Raw genomic sequence first — 23,850 nt, forward strand, 5'->3', positions numbered from 1 at the left:
GTTTGTGGTAAAGAGGATACATCAAAATTTAAATGAGCTCTTTCACACTGCACTTTAACATCTAAGAACTGATAAGACAAATACATTAACACATACACAAAACATAATCAAGAGTTCATGCAAAAACAGGAACAGGAATTTAACACAGCACACTGTATATACACACACTGAGCTACACGTCCCGCATGGCCCGTGTGATGACAGCAGAAGATTATGGTGTGTAGAACAGCTTAGACTGTTTGTCTTGCGCTGCGCTCAAACTCAAACAAAACAGCACTGTGCTTGCATGTCGGATTCTGCCACTACAGGACTACTAGTACCACTACGCTCTTATTGTGCTGTGTGTGTATGGGGGAAAAGTCATGAAAGGTCATGTGATTGAATTAAATTGTGTGTGGGTGTGCATATACGTCTTTAGACACAAGGTGTGAAAACAACTTGTTTTGTTTACTCAGAGGAAATATTTTTTGCTTAGAGCTGGGGTCAGCAACCTTATTTGACATTTTTAATATCAGTACTAAATGTGCCATTTCACCACCAACCTGAAGCACCATTTGCAATGTATACAGTATATATTTTTTTTCTTCATATTTTGAAATTTGCAGAGTATCCGAGGCCCAAGCTGTACAGGCTCCGCCCTCTTCTGGGAAGCAGGGTGGGGAGCAGCAGCTCATTTGCATTTAAAGATACATGCACGAAAACAGTTTTTCCTTCCACTCAAAAATGGGGATTAACAACATGGTATCATAAACGATCTGTGGGACACCTGAGACTTCTATTACATCTTGTAAAATTTTCTAACTTTGCGATTTGAATCTCATTCTAGCTGGACCTGAACCATTGAGACTAGAGTCACGCCAAGATCTCGGAGCACAGTTTGGTGAGTGTGGGTGTCAGCCTACACTGATCACAGACCAGCAGTGAGTCACAAACTCAGCCCCAAACTCAACCGATAACTGCAGTTATTACTACACCTCGGCGAGCTGCATTGACACGGAGCGGGAGCCAATCACCATACAGGGCAGAGAGGCCTAGGACAAACACGCAAGCTCCTCAACCGAATCCCACCATCAATCATTCTAGATAACTAATAAATGTCACTCTTTGCCAAAGCCCCAGTCTGGCGCCTCCACGCACGCTCGCACATACAAACACATGCATACCACACAGACACAAGCAAACAATCTCGCACAAAAGTCAGCAAACAAACCCACGCATCTCATCTCCTCTGGAGCCCAGATGCTAGTTCTGCCTTCTAGAATACTTTCTAAACTCTTGTGGACAAACTTCAGGCTTCTTCTGATGAGTTTATGAGTCTCCAAAAAAAAAAAAAAGAAAGAAAAGAAAGAAAGAAAGAAAGAAAATCAATGGTGTGAAAACCTGTTGCTAACAGAACAAGAACGACAAAGAACGAGAGGACGCGTTTTGTCCTCCCACAGACACAGGATGTGCTGCAGGAAATTCACTGGAAATCATATTCACACACTCTGTCAGCTCCAGTTCACTTCCTGCATCAAGGTTACACTTCCATTTCCTCTAGCATTTCTGACCCTTTAATCAACAGCAGGCATGTCTTGTGTGGTTAAGAAGCTTTCTTCATTAACGCAAGGAATAAACGGATGAATAAAACGGCATCCGCGCCCACGAAGTGACTAAGCGCGTGTCACTGAGTCTTTACAGTCAGCATTTCTAAAGAAAGACATTGTCCTCCTCCTCCTCTCCACCCACATGCTACACCTCACTCTGGCATGGCCTGAGCCATAGACTTATAATTACTAGATGGCTCAACCCCACTCATGTCCGTCTCACCACATCCTAGCAGATGGGCCCCAGCCTTCAGGCTCAGAATGGGTTGTTTCTGGGCCACACTGAGCTCTCAGGCCGTTTGCGCTCATATTTGCAAGATGGATGGATATTTTGGTGATCTTTCTCAGGTACTCAACAGATAATTAAACCGAGCATTCAAGTACGGCGCAAAATAGATATTGTTAGCTGTTGCATTTTTTAAAATGTTGTGATAGAGACGGTCACCAGGAGAATCACACAAGGAAGAAAAAAAGGGGGTGAGGTTGATGTCCAAAAAGATTTTTATTAACAGCAGATGTGCAAAAATGTGCAAATAAATATGGTCAAAAGAAAATAAAACAGGTTATCAATAAAACAGTCTAAAAACTAGAACTGCTATGTAGAAAAACAGTACAAATTCCCCTTATCAACTATTAAAAGGATAGTTCACCAAAAAATGAAAATTATCCCATGATTTACTGACCCTCAAGCCATCTTAGGTTTGTGTGTGTCTTCTTTCAGATGAACACAATCTGATATATATTTAAAAATATCCTTGCTCCTCCAAGCTTTATAATGGTTGTGAATGGGGGGCCACATTTAGAAGCAAAAAAAATAAAAATGCATCCATCAATATTAAAAGTAATCCATACGGCACCAGTGGGTTAATAAAGGTGTATTTTTATTATTTAAAACTTTATAAATTAGAATAACTAGCTTCCGGTGGATGACCGTATGCATACAGCGCATGTCGACTTGCGCCAAATGAGTAACGGTGCATATCATTTTTTTTTTTAAATACATTTTGCCTCACCATATGATTAATAAATAGATAAGACTTAATCATAGACAAGATGATTAAGAACTAGGTTTTTAAACAAATCAGTAATTACAATAAATAAAACCAACATATACATTTGCACAAACATTTCCAAAAATAGCTAAAATGAGCACTCCCTTACAGTTTAAGTAAGTAGTATAAAGTCAGACAAATTTAAGGTGTCTCCATCACAAATGCACTTTTAGAAATGTTAAAAATAAAATAAATAAAATAGAAAATAACAAAAATTGCAAAACAATTTAAAATAAAAAGATAAAAATGTAATAAAAAACAATGTTTTCATGATCAATTATTGCTTTCAATTTCTAGTTCTAGTACTTACACCCATCCCTCATTTCCAACAACAACAAAGAAAAAAAAAAAACTCAAAGGAAAAAGTAGATCAAAAAGGAAATGGTATCACTCTAATGGGAGCATTTTCCCTTACTGAGCAATGATGCACCTGGAAGCTGTGGTGTGTAAACCATAACAATGAATAGCTTAACATACACAAGCACTATAAATTCTTTCTGTGTGTAACATCTGGGAGGAAACTCAGAAAGAAACTTAAGGGCATTACGTATCAGAGCCTGGATGAAGAAGGGGGGACTCCCTGAATTTGTCACACTGAAAGCACGGCTCTGTGAGTATGCAGGAGAGAACGTGTCAGTGCAACTGCATTCTGGGTGATCCCCGAGTTTGATCATAGTGTGGGAATGGCTCAGCTTTGAGTAAAACTCTCATGCTAAAGGGAGACTCCGTCATGCCTTCCTCCTGTGTCACTCGCTCCATGACTTAGTCACAGACGTGAGTAAAACACCCCTCTTTCTCTCTAGCTCAAGCCCCCCACACGATCACTCAACCCCGCGCTTTTATTTCTCATTCTTTTTTGGGGCCTATTTCCTCTACAGATGGCGTAGGTTAACAATATTGATAAAAGATGTACTTTATTGATTCCTGAAGGAAATTTCTGTGCTAGAGCAGCAATAATTCTCAACAAACAACCAACACTATATACAATACACAACAGGGCTCTACAAAAAGGATTTGTCCTGTTGGCCTTGTCAAAAAAGTTGAATAATATTTGTAATTTGCAATAATAGCTGTACATTAACAGAAATAAATTAATTTTGCTGGAAAACTATGGAATATGGTAATTTGTGGTAATGCTAAAATCACATCTTTTCCAAATAGATTCAAATGTGATTGTAGGTTCCATTAAAAACAAAACAAAAAAAACTAAAAGGCATTTTAACTTGCTCACGACATGATGGTTAAAAAAAAAACAAGCACCACACAACACAGCAGCACGCTAATAAATTCATCCCCACTTAAAAAAAAAAAAAAAAAAAAAATAGGAAGACAAATCTAGATGTCGGTCATAAGTGGATGAGTAGGTAACCATTGAAACCCATTCCTACACACATTCTGATGTATCACAAATCATTCTAGGGATGCTTGATTATGGTACAAAAAAAAAAATCATAAAATCACAATTTTTTCTGGTCACACAGTATTAAGATCATAATTATGTAACATGATTCCTCATTGATTTAAATGAACAAATTATAAAATGATAACAAATAAGTATTTAATTTATTAATGTAAAATGTAAAATAAATAAATATATATATATATATATATATATATATAACATGAAAATATAACAAATTAAATAACTAAGGATTACTCTCTCATGAAAGGTTGCAGTGATGAACATTGTAGCCGATCACAGACGTGTTGTTGTTGAGCGCTTGAAAGCAGTGATCTCATCATTGAACCTCAATTTCTGCACACTAACGAATGCTGTCATCTTAACTAATAGTGTAAACACGATATAACTAAGAGATTCATTGAATAAAACAGGTGTTTTGGCGCGAGTCCAGAATTCAGTCACTGATAAACTCGCACTGTTTGATTGATAGATCCAGCGATTGGAAAGGGAGCGTTCTTTGATCGTTTTCTATAATTGAATCACCTTTAAATAACAGATTACTTTCATCCTACTAAGAGAAACAACGTGAAGTTGCTCGTTTAGTCACTAGTTTGATTTACTGACACATAGACAAAGAACATCTGATATATGAATCATTGAATCATGAATCAACTGTAAATGAATCATTCCATATCAGATCAGGCATTAGAATGAACACAATTACTTACATGTTGTTGCATTACTGTCGAGTCCATATCGTAAAAGTCACACCGAAACGTGATCGATTTACCAAAGAATCCACAGTGAAATGTCCCGAATACAAATAAATAAAGCTCAACTGAGACATTTACATTGTTGAAAACAAAAAGCTAAATAAAAGCTTTTACTGGACTTACAAGGAAATTTATTCTTATAGTACGATGATCTCTTATATACCAAAAGCTCAAGGAAAAGTTGGTTTCTCAATTCATGACCCATTTAATACTGGTTTTATGCAAAAGACAAAATGAGTGTCATTGCAAAATAGAATGTGTCACAGTAATGGTTTATCTCAATCTTGTTTATTTCAAACTGTTGGGAAAAAAAAACTGTTGGAAATAAAAAATTGTAATTGAATCACCCATTCCTACATCATTCTCACAATTTCGACAAAACCTCTTCTATACTAGCCAGTTAGATAGCATAACCTTGGTGGCATATTTAAATCGCAATTTAAATATTTAAAGTAGCAAACTTGCAACTAAAGGGTTCATCTGCAAGTTTGCAAGCTCTAGTTTGTGGGCTCTTTGTGGCAAATGCATCTGCACTCTTCTCAGAAAACCAATTCTGCCATTTTTAATAATGTATACTTGCAAATTTATAGCTTTAATCTGCATTATAGTACCCAAAGCCAAGAAATACATTAAACCCTCTACTGCTGCCAAAGGCTACTCTCGTACCTCTGTTTGTACCATCTATGTATTCAAACACTCTTCGAGAGGCAGATGGTGTGCAAAGTTTCCTAATAAAGAATATTCTGGATTATTTACAACTTCAGACCATCTGCGTCTGTAGCATGCTGTCAATTACCTCAGTTTGTAAAAACCCAGAACACTGCATCAGGTCCCTTCCTGGTATATCAAGCCAAAGATTCCCTGTGCTAATCGACAGCATGCTACAGATGGGGTCCATAAACATCAAGTTGTAAATAACCCAGAATATTCCATTAAATTACTGTTTATGCTGCTTTTAGTATCCCAGCAGTCAAACAATGTCAGGTTGTTATTTCATAACCTTGTCTTGTTGTCTTAATCTAATGTGTGTTGGAACAAGCATCTGGTCTACATTGTAATGAATTTAAACTACAAGTATGACCTTAAAACCATATGTGACGATACAGACTTTTGCGATAAAACATTGCTTCGCTGTCCCGTGTGGGTATTATGAGAATATCCTGGAGAAGATATTTCGACCATCACTTCCAGAACACCACAAAGCCACATTGTTTCATTTCCTGTAATATTGGGGTATTATAAAAGCTGTATCTCTTCAACAAAACAGAAAAATTTCTCCAATTCACCACTGGCTCTGAGCTTCGGCGGTCTCATCAAATATCTACCCAAAATGACGTTTTTTGGTTTTTTTTTGTTTTGTTTTTTGCAAGTGACTTGAAATGCCATTTCTGAATCAGCAGAACAAGTTACAGTTAGTTCAGTGACAAACAGGAAAAAGAGATCTGAGATTAGGTATATGATGATCAGCTTTCTGAAACCTAGCTACAAACCCAACAACAAAGTCAAACCACCATCAGGAAGCAAAATGATATCATAGCCACGTGAAGGACACTGCTTCACAGTCAATTCCTGTTTGAGTAGCCTATACTGTTTGAGTAGCCTATAGTGATAAGATTGACACACACACACACACACACACACAAAATCTAGATATTGACCACACTTACTGGCAGGAAACTGATTGGTGCTGAGGTAAGTTGTGAAATAATCAATTCACATTTTTCAGCTTCATACCTGTTTATTAACCAGCTCACTGATCATCAGTTCTCATTCTCAACCTTTGACTAGTGGGTAGCTTTATGCTGTAGAGTCCAAACAAATGTGGTAAACAAAGAGAACAATATCTATGGCCCGGCAACATCCTGTTTCCTGGTGCAACACTAAGAGCGGAGCAGATTGAGTGGTGATTACTTTAGGAAGCTACAGCGGGTATGGCTGTCAGATCGGCCATGAGAAGCAGAAACTTATCGCAACAGCTGGAAAGATTTCCCATGCTCTTGTGCGTAGATATCAACTGCTCTGAGAAGCATGAGACATCATACACTCTATACCAGATGGAGCTTATCCAAAAGTCTCCATGTTTCTTGGTATGCATCTAATTTTAACCCATTCTTAAATTGATGTTTATGTTTGAGCACAATATATAATTCAAGACCCCATGAAATCAAAAGTCCATGCGTGTTAACTTTTACATACTCCAAAACGTCTACAAAATAAACCTTTAGCAGATGTATATTTTTCAGTCTCTCTTTTCTGGAAAAACAGAATAAAAATATTAATGACTCATCCTGCACTGCATAGATTTTTGTCCAATCAAATACTCTTAGAATGAGAATGTTCCTCCCACAATGTAATCTGCCATAATTACAACTGTGCCAAATCAGGATTTTGCTGCAATGTGAAAAAATTAAAATGCAAGAAGTTATAAAATAAACAGAATAAATAAAAAATAAAAATGAATAAAGATGTAAAATTTAATTAAATTAATAATGAATATACATCTAAAATAAAATTAAAAATGAAAATAAAATAAAATAAAATAAAATAAAATAAAATAAAATAAAATAAAATAAAATAAAATAAAATAAAATAAAATAAAATAAAATAAAATAAAATAAAATAAAATAAAATAAAAAATAAAATAAAATAAAATGACTCAAACATGATAGAAACGCAATATAGACAAGGTTGGGTGGTGCAGGTTGTTACGTTTGGTTCTTAGAGAGAACCTGTGCTTATGAAAGAGATGAGTTTCTTTCTCCACATCTCTCGTTTCACAAATCTGTTCATGGGCTCAAAGAGGATGCTGCTTCCGGGACGGAGCAAATCAATACTGGTTTCAGTTGAGGAAGGTTGTAGGAGGATCTATCCTGACTTATCAGTGTAAGTGCAGGTCTGAACCTTTAGAGAAAACACACACTCAGAGCGGGCATGTCCAAGCACTTAGCCGTGATGTTTTAATTAAGGAAAAGTCAGAGATATCCAAGAGTTTCATTAATCTAATTAAAAAAAAAGATGCTTAAAAGTTGTTAATGAACTAATGAGGTTATCTTAAGACACATCACTTAAGACATATCACTAAAAAACAGTTAATAAATAAAACTTATTAAAAAATATATATGCGTGGTTGCTTACTGGTTTACAGAATTCTGAATCACAAAGAATTTAACTGGACATCATGAAATCGTATTTAAGAGCAATGGATTGATAACTGACAAAACCGCACACTTCAGAATTGTCTCTCACACCCAGCGATGATTGACACATATCCTGGTTTGAGTGACAGACAGGAAGCAACCAATCCCAGAGGGACTAATCCAGTCTGACAGTTTAAACAGGCTTTTACATTGAGGTAGCGAATCAGTCACAGTGCTGCGGGCAGTTTCAGGCCACGTTACGCTGTGTTAAGTACACGGGAGGACTCTGATCAGAGAAAGAAAAAAAGAAGCCGTCGTCAGCTCAGAGTTTCCATCCATGCACCTTAACAGCACAATGCACAGCCTGACAGAAACGTTCATGTGGTCCCTCTGATGAGGTCACCACATTTACGGCGGGAAAAGACAAAAGCTATTTAGATCTCTGGCAGGTGTTCTTCTGTGGCTGCTTGAAAAATATAAGCCTGCTGTTTTATCGTTGCACATACAGAGTTTCATTGACATCAACTGGATGTATGGTGACAGATATGAAAATAAGTCTCATGCACGGCAAGGCTGCATTTATTTGTTTAAAAGTAATATTGTAAAATATTATATAATAATATAATAAAATATCATAATTTAGAAATAAAAGGCATTTTTCCTACCCTGATTTTACCACTCTTCTTTGAACGCTCTGTTTTAAGGGGCTTGTCTGCTGTGAGACCCACTGCTGTGATTGGCTAACATCTTTGCAATATAAAATTGCTTAGTATTGCTCTCACAAAAACTTTTAGCATGTTGTTACTATTGCAGCTCTCAAGGTTAACTAATCATGTAAGGTGTTGATTATAGCATTACACTTAAATCTACGGCATTATATTTATATGGTGGCATGAAAGGTTGCAGTGATGAACACTGTAGCCGATCACAGACATGTTATTGAGCGCTAGAAATCAGTGATCTCATCATTGCAACTCAATTTCTGCACACTAACGAATGCTGTCATCATAACTAACAGTGTTAACGTGATGTAGCTAAGAGATTTATTGAATAAAACAGGATTTTTGGCGCAAATCCAGAACTCAGTCATTGATAAACTTGCACTGTTTGATTGACAGCTCCAGTGATTGTAAAGGGAGCGTTCTTTGATCGCTTTCTATATATAATTTAATCACCGTTTAAATAACAGATTGTTTCTCTTACTAGGATGAAAGCAATGTGAAGTTCCACAGTACCGATTACAAATAAATAGAGCTCAACTGAGACACTCATTTTGTTTAAAATGAATAACCATATTCCTAACACTAGGATCCTTTGAAAGATAATGTTATTCTTGTCCTGTATCACTATTCTATAGATAGGCACATTCCAGGATCAGTCGTTCGCTGGGCCTGGTGTCAATAAAAGCTTTTATTGGACTTACAAGGAAATTTTCAGTTCTGAAATTTGCAGGATATTCTTATAGTACGATGACCTCTTATATATCAAAAGCTCAAGGAAAGGTTGATTTCTCAATTTTTGACCCCTTTAAATGCTACAAGGAAATGTAGGTATCACTTATATTTAACAGTGCTATTTAATTATTTATGTTTTTAAATATTAACTTAAAGAGAGTGTTATAGATGATGGCAAAGGCAATCGAACAGATAACAGATAAATGGTCAATAACCATAAAATCTATCAGGATTCCTTAATGAACAAAGTTTAAAAGAACAGCACTTATTTGAAACAGAAATCTTTTGTAACATTGCCACTTACTTGTGGTCAATTTAATGCATTCTTGATGAACAAAAGTATTGATTTCTTTCAAAAACCCAAGGATTTCTTTGAGGAAAACATGTTGTTGGTATAAGGATATATTCCATATGTATTTAGCATGTTTAAGCACTCTGGCTCTGAGCTGTTTGCTCACAGTTTGCCTCCAGGGATTTCATTCACAACAGCAGTGGATGGTGACTGGGCTCAGATGGCCTGCAGCCGTGTGTGTGTTTGTGTGTGTGTGTGTGTTTGTGTGTGTGTGTGTGTGTCAGAGTATATGAGGAGGAAAAAGAGGAGGAGTCAAACACATCACAATAAATCAAGCACGTCAGCCAGACTCCCAGAAGACCAGCACAACATAGACACAAAGACACAACACAGTCCCAAATGGACACCCGTGAAACCTCACTAGACAAATCCTCTTTCCCTCTCCAGACTGGACACACATGCCTGAATCCCCAAGCACCTTGCGGGAAACAAGGCAAGTTTCTGTTCTTGAAAGCTCACATCTGCTGTGATGGACCTAACCCAGAGCTCAAACGGGACATTACTAGATGTAGAGCAAACATGGAAACAAAAGGCCTGTTCTCTCATCTTCCGCTCCTCTCTTGCTCTACAAGACACCTAACCACACGAGACACAGCTGTCGAGACTAGTATTGATTTGCTGTTGGGTTGATTTGAATTCATCCTGAAGTTCCACCTGCTGCCCGCACCATCCGCTACAGAAAAAAAAACTGTGCTAACACGCACTTGCAGTCATTTAGAAGACAAGAAGCTGTCACAAATGGGGCTCTGGTTTCAGAGAAATACATTTTCACTGCTGTGGAAAGTGTGACACTCTCCCACTCAGTTCACGAACACAACAGCACCCCATGACACCTGAGATGTAGAACTTAAAGACTGAGAGGTAAAGATGGAGAAAACAAAGGAGATATCAGAGAATGAGAAGAGGCGAGCAGATGTTCTGACATTTAAAACCACCAGCAGAGATACAAATGAAACCACAAAAGCTGATAATTCATTAGATGTTCATTTGAAGAGGCGTCCCGTCTGTAAGATTTTCCAGATGAGATCAGCAAAGGTTGAACCCCTAATTTTTGGGGGGCTGGGGTACAAGGAGACATTAACGTAGACAAAAGGGTGATGTGTGTTTTTTTAAGGGTCAGGGAGACGCTATATCTGAAATCACCTAATTGCATTATAACGAGGCCAGAAATACACAGATAGCGTGTTACAACAGCACATTTACATTTTAACGTGCACAATGTGGCTGTGGCTGTAACCTCAGTTAACCTTGATAATCAAGAGAATGACTAAATTCAAATGCCATTTAGGGATGCAATGACATTACATTCTGACAGATACAGATAAACTGATAATGATAAATGGCCGATATTCAAATTCTTTACTTTTTTCTAAATAAATTTAAAAAATAATAATAAAAAATTAATAATAGTTGTAAATGCTACAAGGAAATTCAGGCATCACACATTAACATTTAACAGTGTTATTAAATTGTATTTTAATAGAAAAAAAATAACTTTAAAGGGTTAGTTCACCCAAAAATTAAATTTCTGTCAATTACTCACCCTCATGTTGTTCCACACCCGTAAGACCTTAGTTCATCTTCAGAACACATTTTAAAATATTTTTGATGAAATCTGAAAGGTTTCTGATCCCCAAGAGAAAGCAACATAATTACCACATTCAAGGTCCAGAAAAGTAGTAAAGACATCTTTAAAATAGTCCATGTGACTACAGTGGTTCAACCTTAATGTTATGAAGCTACGAGAATACTTTTTGTGCGCAAAAACAAAACAAAAATAACGACTTTATTCAACAATTTATTCTCTTCTCTGTCAGTCTCCTATGCTGTTTACATTGTATAAACAGTGCAGTGCTTTCAGGTTCTACATCAGAATGCCGACTCATTGCGCACAAAAAAAAATTCTTGACACTTCATAACATTGAGGTTGACCACCGTAGTCATGTGGACTATCTTAACGATGCCTTTACTGCTTTTCTGGACACTGAATGTGGTAATTAATTACGTTGCTTTCTAGGGCTGTCGCGATAACCGCAATTTCGTAATACCGCGCTTTTTACGAGCCAACCGCAGAACACTGCAAAAACCGCAGCAACCGCGATATTTGCATGTTTTCTATTTTTTGAAAGCCTATGTCCTTCTCGTTTTACACTTCATACACGTGTACTAAATATTAAATAAGGTAATAATGATAGCATAATGTGTACCATGGTGATTTGTACAGAGGCTCCGTAGATTTGCACTAAACAAGCCTAAACAGACAGTGAATGTGAGAGAGATCGACTGAGCGCGTGCGATTACCTGCGTCTGTCCTTCAGGCCGAGATATATTCGTGAAAAAAAGTTGTCGTGTCCAAGGATAGCGAAATCTCTGCCTTAGCATCGAAGCATTACTGGTCAGCTGAGCCTTATAAAGTGGCGCTCAACGTTAAAATTATTTCAACAGCTTGTTTCATGTCATCTCTCTTGGAATGAATCTGCGTTTTTGAACGTGCAGTTGAATGAACGGTTTAAAGACTCAAAAACAGTCCCTTGCCGCCACCTTGTGTCATAACAATGTAACTGCACTGACTGACAGCCCGTCTAGAACGCGCAGAGATGAGTAACGTTAGTTCTAACTATTATACATACAACAGCTCTACCATCTTATTGTCAGGTTTATGTTCTGTTTTGTAGACCCTTATTTTGACATTCTCTTTACTTCAATGCTCTTTTTAGTTTCGTTATTGAATATGATCTCTCTCTCTCATATATATATATATATATGGCGGTAATACCGCATATCGCGCTATTGAGCCACTCAAAAATACCGCAAGGGAAATTCCTTAACCGCGACAGCCCTATTGCTTTCTCTTGGGGATCAGAAACCTCTCGGATTTCATCAAAAATATCTTAATTGGTGTTCTGAAGATAAATTAAGGTCTTACGGGTTTGGAACGGCATGAGGGTGAGTAAGTTTTTTGGGTGAACTAACCCTTTAAGTAAGTGTTGATGATGGCAAAGGTAATCATAATGTAAAACTAACGGTAACAGAAAAATGGCCAGTAACCATAAAATGGCTGAAATTCAAATTATATATTTTTTTCTAAATAAAATGAAAAAAATATTAATAGTTTTGATTCTTGAATTATGAATTGAATTCTAGCAACAACATTGCTTGCGTACCTAAAAGCATTTGCGTACTTGCGTATCATATGCATTCTGACCTAAATGTGTTTGTGTTGGATAATTGTGGAAGGGAAACAGAAGAACAGGATGTTGTGGGGCACTTCCTCCTTGAGTTTTCCACCAGATGACTGAAGAGAGGAATAAATTGTGCAGCACATCAGAATCCGAGCGAGCAAAAATCATAACAGAAATCTGTTCTCAATGCTGCTGATTTGCAGCATAAAGATTGGGTTGCACAGGGTGTCTGGTCTTGTAAGAGAGTGCGTTTCTGTGCATTTGCCCTTCCTTTAGAGGTCATATATATCAGCATCTTTCTTCCTTTAAGGTCTGGATAAGTCTTGGGATCTTGAGAATTCCCATCCAGTTAAAATGTGGAGAACAGAGACAGAATTTATTCAGAACTTCTCGGAAGTGAGGTCTTTGCCAATTAAGGCCAATTCAAAGCAGCATACAGTGGTATCTCCTAGATCTGAGGCTCGGAATCGGTCCGTGACTTCCTCATTAATGAAGCTTTTTTCCATCATTAGCCGGGCACCAGATGAACCTCATCATCACACTGCAGAGCAGACGGCGAAGTAACCGAGGCGTGTTGGAGTGGGGGAGTTCAGATATATGGCTTGCCATCTGATTGGTGGTAAACTGAGGGCTGCTAATTGCGCTTTTACCCAAACGCAGACCTCTGCTCATTAATCAAAGCACCAGGCCTACATTTGACAAGACAATTTAAGAGAAATAAACACAAACATGATCACAATAACACCACAGGAGGACTTAATTGACCCTCCGATGCAGGACAAACATGTTAAACAATGGGATGATGAAGGAAAAAGAGCGGGAAAACATGAAAGAGTGACCGGAGAGCGGGGAGACCCCTAACTGAGTAGAACATCTGGCTCTGTTCCACTGTTATTTGGCTGTTTGAACTTCATTGTGCCTGTGTGTGATGGATGCAGCTGGAGAAGACTGAGATTGGGGGATGTAGAGGGGCGAGGGGCCCATTTGGTCTGCAGACTCTGACATGAGGGGAGGATATATTTTCCTTTCATTCTCTGTGGGAGGGCATTAACTTACTCTGTAAATAACTCCAATTAACTCGAGTCAAGGGGTGACATGCCCTGCTGCAGTCCATCATGTACCATGGCAGGTATTGGACATCACTGCAGTCAGTGATTACTTGTTTATTTAAGCAGTAAGGTATGAAGCTGTGCTGTTAAAACTAGAGAAGCACAGATATTAAAATTCTGGGAATTACAAATAGACATTAATTATTTTTTCATGTTATGGCCGATAACCAATAAATGGCCAATATTAAACTTCTATACTTTGTCTAAATATATTAAAAATAAAACATTTTAAAAAATAAAATCAATAATTTTAAATGCAACAAGTGAAGGTAATCTACATATAAAAACAGGGTAAATGAACATGAAAAACTACTATTCAAAAGTTTGGGTGAGTAAGATTCGTTTTAAAAAGAAGTACGTTTTTTTGTTTAGCAAGAACACATTAAAATAATAAACACATAACAATAAAAAATATCGACCAATATAGTGCCAAAATATTGTGCATCCATAATAAAATGTTTCTTCATTAATCAAATTCATTTAAAATGGTAAATAACAAAATGGTATTGTCCAATCAGCATCCAAGACATAGAAACTGAAACATAATGCAATTATTACTTTGAATGGAAGAAATAATCTGCTGCATGCTGAAATGTCTTTTGGAGCAGAATCTATTGGAGAATGGGCAATTGTCCTTATCTACCAATCAAGCAAATCTATAATTAGTTCCTCCTCCGGAAGAAAACACCGAACATTAACTCCAGCTTGCGCATTAAAAATAACCGAGTTAACATTTTAAGAGATGCTCTTTGCAGTGTGCTTACTCAAGGTCAAAGGAAGCAAGGCAGGCCGTCTCTAAGTTCCACTAACTAGCAGTTTCAAATCCACAGCTCCGTTTCCATCAAGGTCTGCACTTTCACTTCAGCTTTCCATCAGACGACGTCTTGAAATAAAGCTACATCGGTGACCTTTTCTGTCAAATCTGCTGCTGCATTAGCAATAACGTTCAGTCTATTTCAGCACAGCGTTCAGTCCAAGTATCATCCTGTGACGTTCCTGCTGCCTCCTGTACTGAAACGTTGATCCATTTCTGTTTACTCACAGCAGATGGTAATGAGCTCCAAAAGAAAGCAGTTTCAACAACCAGATCATTGTGTTTGCATGGAGAACATAGTAGCTGGAGTCCTTGTGGTCAGACACGAATTAAGGATGGTTGGGCAGTATACATCCTGTGCTTAAAGGAAATAAAAACATTCCAAACAGCACATCATGGTGCTAACGCCTACACAAGTTTACAGGTGTGAGAGAGGTGTAAGCTGGGAAGAAAGATCACTTTTTGCACATTTGCGGAAAACCAAAAAAACCTCATCGAATGTTCCATAGCTGTTAAGCGGTTTTAAACTGAATGAGTTGAGCAAGGAGATTTATACAGATGACTGCCACTCATGAGCTAGTGCAGTACATTACCTTTCTCAGAAGGGAATTAGCTCTCTCGAAGGGCTTTCAGAGCTTAAAAAACATGATGGCGCTGAAAGAGGAAGAGTAGCACACAATTAAGGATAAGGGTAAATACACTAGGGCTGGGCACTACTGACACAAATTTCACAATTCAATTACATTTCGATTCAATATTGACTAATTTGTATCAGGTACAGTACTATCAAGGCCTAAATCTGCAGAAATTATAACTAAATAAATAAATAAAATATATAGATAAATAAATAAATGTAATATGAAAATAAATCAAATAATAAATAAAATAACTAATGTTTTATTCAATTTAACGCTGAATTTATTTTTCTATGACTTTTTTCTTCATTTATTGTTTATTACATTTATTTTTATTCTTTTTAACTTTTTTATGCATTCATTTATTTTTAGATTTATTCAGACATGTACAGTGCTTAACTAATTTATTAGACCACCTGTCATAATAAAGAGATCATAATCAGTCTTCATCGTCAAGACACCACAGATGCAGACCTGTGAAAGGATTCTTGATATCTTGAACTTTGTTGTCATGGCAATGCATTAAACTTTAATATTGTTTATGAGAGATTTTGAGGCACTTTGCATGCTTCAAATTGCATGAAACTTGACACACACATCAGAGTTGCAAGGCAGAAGACATGGGCAAAACCTTAAAAATGAGTGTGGAGGAAGATCTCTATAGCGCCACCCTTTGTCTAAAGTTGAGGGTTAGTTTTATAAATACAAATATTTTAGGAATCCGTCAAACACTTTTGTTTTATTGTCATTTATTATGCAAACAACAAACTGAAACAACCAAATAGTGTTTATTCACACATAATAACCAAAAAAAAAAATATATATATTTTTTATTTTATTTTGTATGGCCTCCTTTGGCATTGAGAACAGCTGGCTGGCATTGTTTTTATGTACTTCTCCTCTGTTATTGACTTCCAAATAGTTTCTAGATTGAAACTTTTGTGCAATCTATCTTTGAATCCATTAAATCCCAACAATAATTATATTTCAGCATTAGAAACACTACTGTGATTAAAGAGCTTACACATACTTGTGTGGATTATCTATTTCAGAAACATAAAAAATGATTTTGGTAAAAAATAGTTTAGGGTAGCTGTGGCACAAACCTGGGTGGTGGTCTAAGAAATTTAAGCACTGCATCTATTTTACATATTTATTTATACATTTATTTATTTATTTATTTTATTTTTTTCTGTTTGCAACATGGAAATGAGGGAAGCGGTCCTTGCGTAACTCCAGTGAATCAATGGTTGAGAGCTCACATATAAATGCGTCAGAGTGTTCAAAATGGTATTTACCGTTTGAACTTCATAATAAAGTTTACAGAATTTTAACGCTGAGAATGTTTCATAGACTAAAAGATCGATTCTTGGGATTTTAGAATCGATATCGGTTCATCAAAATAAAAAAACTTTAAAATACACTATGTGATTTCACAGTCAGTGTGAATGCAAAACAGCTCCCTGGACGGTCCCCACTGTCTGTGGCCTGCTTAAAGGCCAAACCTCAGATATTTTCTTCTGTGAGTTTGAGAACACTACATCTGAAGTCTCTATCTCTGTTGACAGCAGTCTCTCACACCTCAAAGCCACAGGAACATTAAAACATCTGCCGATCTTCTCATGATGCACAACGGCTCAAAAGCAAGCATGTCAATGAGGCCAAGTCTGAGGCTTCAGCGAAGTTCCACGTCTACTGCATGGCTACATGCTTCTCTCCACAATGCCATCCATCTCTGTCACCGAAAAAGACACTGAGGAGATTAAAGCACAAGAGATCCAACACTGCAAGGTTTAAGACTGCCACCTCAGCCCGACATACAGCAAAGCTTGCCAACGTCCTCTAGATTCAATACATCCGGCCTATTCATCTCTGTTCCAGACCACCGTTTTGTCCGCCCTCTTAATGTCAATACTAATAGATAGTAATGCATTTAGATCTTTCCAGTAAGAGGAGAAACTCAGAACCTCAGCAATCTTCTGATAATTATCAAGCAGGGTTGACATTGCTACAGTACAGAACACAATCTGAAGAATGGTGTTTGTATCATCGCCCTGCCTAGATTTTATAATAGCTAGAAAATTGTGCAGTTAATAAAACAAAGAAAGACCTGGTTCCTTTTTTTCCATTGTTCCATCAGTGGCTTTATGGTTATTTTTTCTTTTTTTTTTTATTGCTGTTGTTGCATGCCCACAGCTGTCGCAACAATGTAAACATAAAAAAATAGTAACACAGACGTGGTCAACAATGAGATTTCTTTTTAAAGATAAAATACATTAAATGCTTTAAAACTAAAAAAAAAAACATTTTTAAAAGTGTGTAAGAAGTGCTTTTGTAGACTTCTGAAACTGGTGTAAAAATCACAAACAGGTATTTTAAGTTGTTCAGGGATCATTTAGTCTTCCACAGACTGTCTAACATTGCATGGCAGAGATGATATTTATGGTAGGAGGGTGCTGGGGGAGAAAGACAGAAAAAGAGAGTCCCATTGTTGGTCTCAGGAGCTGCAATATAATTACTGTAGCACATGCGGGGCCTCCACGAAGATGCCTGGCTGCAGGCCGGGGACCAGCTCTCTGTACTGATGTCTCCCCGCAGCCCCACTGCACTATGTATGAACTCGCTTTTCCACATGCCTCTTTCTCCTGTTCCCTCCTCTCTTACTGTCTCTTCTGTCCTTTCTGCACATCTCATTCAGGGGGCTCAATAATAAGGAATGTTTCTGCTGGCCTAAGTGAGACTTTCACTTCCCATGCCAACATTTACACTGGTCCTACCACAAAGATAAATTTAATTAACATGATAAAACACACACACACACACACACACGCACACACACACAATATGTTGGGTTTCCATGGTTATGGGGACTTTTCAAAAACATTTTTTTACATATACAAACTGATGTTCTGTCCCCTAACAATAACCCTACACCTAAACCTACTCATCAGAAAACTTTTTGCATTTTTTCATTTTTAAAAAACATCACTTTCCTAATGCAGACCAAAAAATGTCCCCACAAGGACAAATATTTTTGTTTTTTATTGCCATCGTTGTGGTGACATTTTGTCCCCATAACACACACACACACACACACACATACATATACACACACACACATATATATAATTTTTTTATTATTTGTAATAATTTACTTATGTCAAATCAAAAATTATACAGCCATTTTTATATTATATATATATATATATATATATATATATATATATATATATATATATATATATATATATATATATATATATATATATATATATATATATATATATATATATATATATATATATATTTTTTTTTTTTTTTTTTTTTTTTTTTTTAAGTGGGTGCAGGACACTATAGTTCATTTATGTAAGGGAGGATACCAAAATAAAGTAAACTGACATATTATACCCAAAATTATTCATACTGTGGACTACCAGTAAGATTTAAAGAAAATTTGGGATCAAAAATTATTCAGAAACTTTGACCTGACCATGTTATGCTTATCTGACATAATTAGGTTTACTTTTTTCTGACAGTTTAACTCTGAGATCTTGTCATATTTTATTACCATTTTTTAAACTATAGTGAATAAACTGTAATAATGAATGAAATGTTCAAGGTGTGACTAATTATATATATTTATTTATATATTAATACAAAAAGAAATGTTCCATTATAACTAATATTTTCAAGACCGATTCTAGTGACAAAACCTTATCTACACTCATAAAAAGGATTTTTTGATGCCGTTCACTTTATTTAAACAACTTATTTTGATTCAACACCATTGTATTAGTTGTCTGGTTCAAATTGAATTGCTTCATGTTAAATTGACTTGAAACGATTACTTTTTGACTTAACTTGATGTTTTATCATATTAAAATAACGTTTCAATCAAGTAAACTCAACCAGAACTCAAACAGGACTTTCACTTTCCATCATGCTTTGCAAAGGGGCTGATCTGGGAGAGTAAATGCTGAAATAAAGGGTTATTTTAAGTAGTTTTTAGCAAGATGAGAAAATGGAGAGACTTAAATGTTTACTTTCTATTATGTTGTTCTATTAAGATCCTGTTATGTTAATAGTTTTGTGGTTAACATTGTGGTAAAGTGTTGAGCTTGTGCTTGGGTTGAGGACCTGCTAACAATAATTAAAGTTGTTTTAATAATAAAAAATAACTACTTTGGGCATGCCATGGATGTAACAAAACCGTCTTCTGGCTAACGCCTAAAAATAAAAGTCTTTACAGAATAAAGATTTTGTTAAAGTATTATTCTAACTTTTGTAAAAGTTGTGAAAATTGAATGCTTTCACTAAATAAACTGATCAATTAAACTGGATTACTTATTATATATATTTTTTATATTAATTTTAGGATAACTGAACTTAATAGTTTTGGATAAATTAAGAATGTTAACCTGATTCAACTAAATGGCATTGAATTGGCCTTATATATTAAATGGCCTTATTATTAACTTAAGTTTACTGAAATATAAAATGTTAATTAAATGCAACATAGCCCAGATATGTGGAACCTGTTGACATAAAGTAAAGTTAAGTAAAGTAAATCCAACATATCTTTTTTTGTTTTTGTGTCTTTTTTTGAGTGTATGCGAGTCAGCTACATAACTTTCCAGTGGCGACATATTTAAATTAGCAGAATTTTTAATGTTCACAGAAAACCAAATGTTTCAGTTTGCAAGCCACAAAAACTCGTATACATGCTCATCAAGCACAAGATACAGTGACAACGCAGAACTGGCCTGATAGGACTACTGACACATCCATCAACTAGCATTGCACCATAAAACCATTCTCATTGATGAGCCCTACACTCATCTCAATTTCTTTTTCTTCCTCTCTGCAATCTCCAAAAAACGACAAATAACTATCCCCCCCTTTGTGTGGGACAGGGAGCCAAACGCTGGAAGGCAGAGTAGAGGATCTTTCCCTTGAGATTTAAGACAGAGTGACACAGCAGACGTGGAGGGGCTGACAGATGATATCCCCGCTCCTGTCCGGCGCGAGTGTCACAGCTTCTGGATACGACAACGTGTCAGGACAGCCTGTCATTTGGAGTCCGCAGGCTAAAAAAATGCAGCTTTACCTCTCCATCAACCCTAAAAAATTCATTTCAATCCTCTCACCCCTGCAGAATCTGGTGAGACTGGGATCGAAAGCATTACTAAAATTAAAATCTTCTGCCAAAACCCAAGCCAGAGTTGCCAATCAAAAGCACTGGAATATAAACTAACAGCTGAAACACTATTATTTGCTGGCATTATCAAATGCCTTATGATACGTTTTCAGACTTTGCAGTATTTACCCAAATAGTCAGTGGCCTAAATGCAGTTTAATTGATGTGAGGCTACACTCTAAACCAGATGCTGGGAATGTTACGCTTGGCTGTCAGTAAAACAGAATGCTAAGATTTTCCTCTTTAGTCAAGGCCCGTGTTTCATGTCTGAAACGCACAGGCTGACCCAGAGCTCTAATGGCCCCCGGGGAGAGTATTCTGCATGTGTCAGCTTATGCCCGAGACACACTTGCTCTGTTAATAATCTCTCTCCCTGCGCAGAGTCTGCTCGGCCCACCAAGGGTTTAGATCCAGAGGGGGTCAGTCTCTTTCATTAGGGCGGCTGCTCTTGATCAGAGTTGGATTTCCATGATAATTAGCCTTGACTCAAGTTGACATAAAACACCAGAGGAAACTCAACGAACAGACCAGTCATGTGACCTGACCTCTCCTATGTCTATGTCCATCCAGCAGGACGTTCAAAGGGCAACAGATCAGTGTCAAAAAGAAAGAGCGTACGAGTTATGAGACCGACAACCGTGATAACGCTTGAAGATGACCTTAAAAACCATCTGCTGGCGTTAAAACAGACATCTCGATGCACAAAAGTGAAATATCTGCTCCATCCCTTTCATTTCACTTCACAATGGACAAAAACAATCCTTATATACAAAACACTGACCAGATTACGTGTGACCAGACCACAAGCGAAGTAAAAAGCATCCTACCTGTCCTGTGACTGTTCTTCATACATTCTCTCCTTGGCTTCCTTAAAGAGGCGGATTGCTCTTTTGGACTTCTTCATCAGGCTGTCGATGTACACTTTGAAATAGTCATTCTCGCTTAACTGAGTAAGTCTCTGGTTCTCCTCGTATTTGCACAGAATCAGCCTCAGGTGCTGGTAAGTGTCAGGTAAAATATCCAGGATGTACGGAGGACTGTTCTTCAGCTGTAGTCTGGGGTTCTGACATAACCTCACCTAAAAAACAAACACAGTCGGCTTAGAAAAATCGACTCCTCTTTATCGAGAACACACTACACAGCATTTTTTTTTACTAAACAATTCAGTTTGAATAAAGAAAATTTCAAAAGGTAAGTGGTACCAGGACTGAAAACCTTCAGGTGACAGATTAGTCAAGAGAAATGAAGATGCTTGCACTTTGTAACACAAATCATGATCGTCACAATGTATACAGAGCTCTATTTCTGACACATCTTTTATAAAATATTTCATTAGTAATGAAAGATGGATGGGAAATAAAGTTAGACTTGTATAGATGATATAACATGACAAAGCACTGCATATAAAGTAGCTATAAATTAAAAAAAATGAATAAATATGTTCATAGATAGATAGATGGATGTGTATTTCAGCTACGAACACACTCCTCGCGCTTGCCGCCACTCAGTAAACATTTTGCTAACGTATCAAACAAATACTTCCAAACAAACGACTTCATGGAAAAGTGTCTCAGCGCGTGAAAGCAGAGGAAGCACTGTTGCGTCATCGGCAGGAACACTGTAAACACAGTCAAGACACTTACTACTTTGTCCATGAGTTTCCATGTCTTCTCTACGGTCCGGCGGTCCGCAGCCGCCTGTTTGGGGGGTCCGACAGCGTCCTGGATGGCATCAATAATGCCTAAAATACGGCCTTTCCTATTGTTAGGTGGGCGTCCACTGAGAGCAGTTGCCATTTTCTGCACACTGTAATATACAGAAATGTTGAAGGCAACAAAACACATGTGGGCAGATGTGTGACAGTATAAAAGAACAGTACCAGGACTGAAAACCTTTACTTTAGATCTTTTATAGCAGCGATTTTTTTTATATCAGACCAGCGATTAGTACAAAAGACTAGCAGAAAGTAAGACGCTTGGACTTTGTAACCATTTAAAACCACTGATACATTTGTGAACATTGATTCGTATATTGTATAACGTACCATATAGAAATACAATTAACTGCTAGTGAATTATGAACGAGATTTGGCTGTCTCACACAAATCATAATCACCAAACATGTAAACAGAACTCCATTTGAAATAAGTAAATTATTTATTTAATCACATTATAAAAGTTCACTTGTTAACTAGTTAAGCATGCAGTTTGTTTCGGTGGGCTAAGCAGTCTGGGAATAATTTGGGATGAAACAGTTTAAAAACCACCCTGCTGAAATACAACATTAGCTACTGTGTTGCACTTTTTAAAGAGCATGTAGCAAAATGCGTTGTAGTAAGAAACACAACTTGATCTCCAAAGACTATGACAACTAATTAGCTAGAGCAGGGATGTTAAATTCACTGTAAATTGCTCTTTTGTATGATCTAAAAACTCCAGACTTACTGCGGCAAAAGGAAAACAGTGTAGCTGCCAATACAGGGAATGTCAGAATTCCTGAGTTGAAGCTTTAGGGAGGTCCCCACAACAAATTACAACAAAAGCAACAAAAACACAAAGCCAATCCCAGGAAACTGTTACATCTCTGCCCAGATGTTCAAAATCTAGAAGCGGCTCGTCCGTATTACTCAAGCAGAAACCGCTTAAACGCAGTACAATCCCGCTTTTCTCGCTGTCTGATATGGTCGTGACACTGCTCGGTTAAAAATCAGTACTGGAACAAGAAGCAGCGAAAGCAACAGGGAGGAGCTGAATGGGCGGAGCTGATGAAGCAATCGCTCTCAAGTGGCCAATCAGAAGGCGCGAACGTTCTCAAAGGTGACGGAGTGCTCCAATCGCCAATTGGAGTTGAGACTTTAAGTGCATACTTAATATTTCCGTAAATGAAGAGGCAATGAAATCGTGCAAAGCGTGTTGTAGGTTGTTCCTATTTTGCAAATTGTATATTCAGTCATCTTCACTTTCTCCGATGGAAACAAGTCTTATGGCAAGCCGTGTTAACATTTATAACGCCTAGAATAGGTAACTTAAATCTTTGTGTTTTTTTAATTAGCCTACTAGTAGCCAACCTAATACAATAATGACCAGTATCTTTTAATTTTGACTACTCCTTTGTTACTGGTAATGATACTAATAACAATTAGAATAGAAAGTCTAGT

At 37.0% G+C, this 23,850-nt stretch overlaps 1 protein-coding gene across 1 annotated transcript in view; it reads right to left on the reverse strand.

Annotated features, from left to right (window-relative positions):
* cblb (Cbl proto-oncogene B, E3 ubiquitin protein ligase) overlaps nucleotides 1-23,385 on the reverse strand; it is a 73,697-nt gene extending 50,312 nt beyond the window's left edge. Inside the window, exons 1-3 of the mRNA XM_067397856.1 lie at nucleotides 23,138-23,385; nucleotides 22,337-22,499; nucleotides 21,521-21,771 (exon numbers count right to left, since the gene is read on the reverse strand). Of these exons, the coding sequence (XP_067253957.1) occupies nucleotides 21,521-21,771; nucleotides 22,337-22,489 (404 nt within the window). The 5' untranslated portion in view covers nucleotides 22,490-22,499; nucleotides 23,138-23,385. The remainder of the gene's footprint in view (nucleotides 1-21,520; nucleotides 21,772-22,336; nucleotides 22,500-23,137) is intronic.
* Nucleotides 23,386-23,850: the final 465 nt, after the last annotated feature.

The sequence above is a fragment of the Chanodichthys erythropterus genome, chromosome 10 (genome assembly GCF_024489055.1).
Source record: "Chanodichthys erythropterus isolate Z2021 chromosome 10, ASM2448905v1, whole genome shotgun sequence".
Taxonomy (NCBI): Eukaryota; Metazoa; Chordata; class Actinopteri; order Cypriniformes; family Xenocyprididae; genus Chanodichthys; species Chanodichthys erythropterus.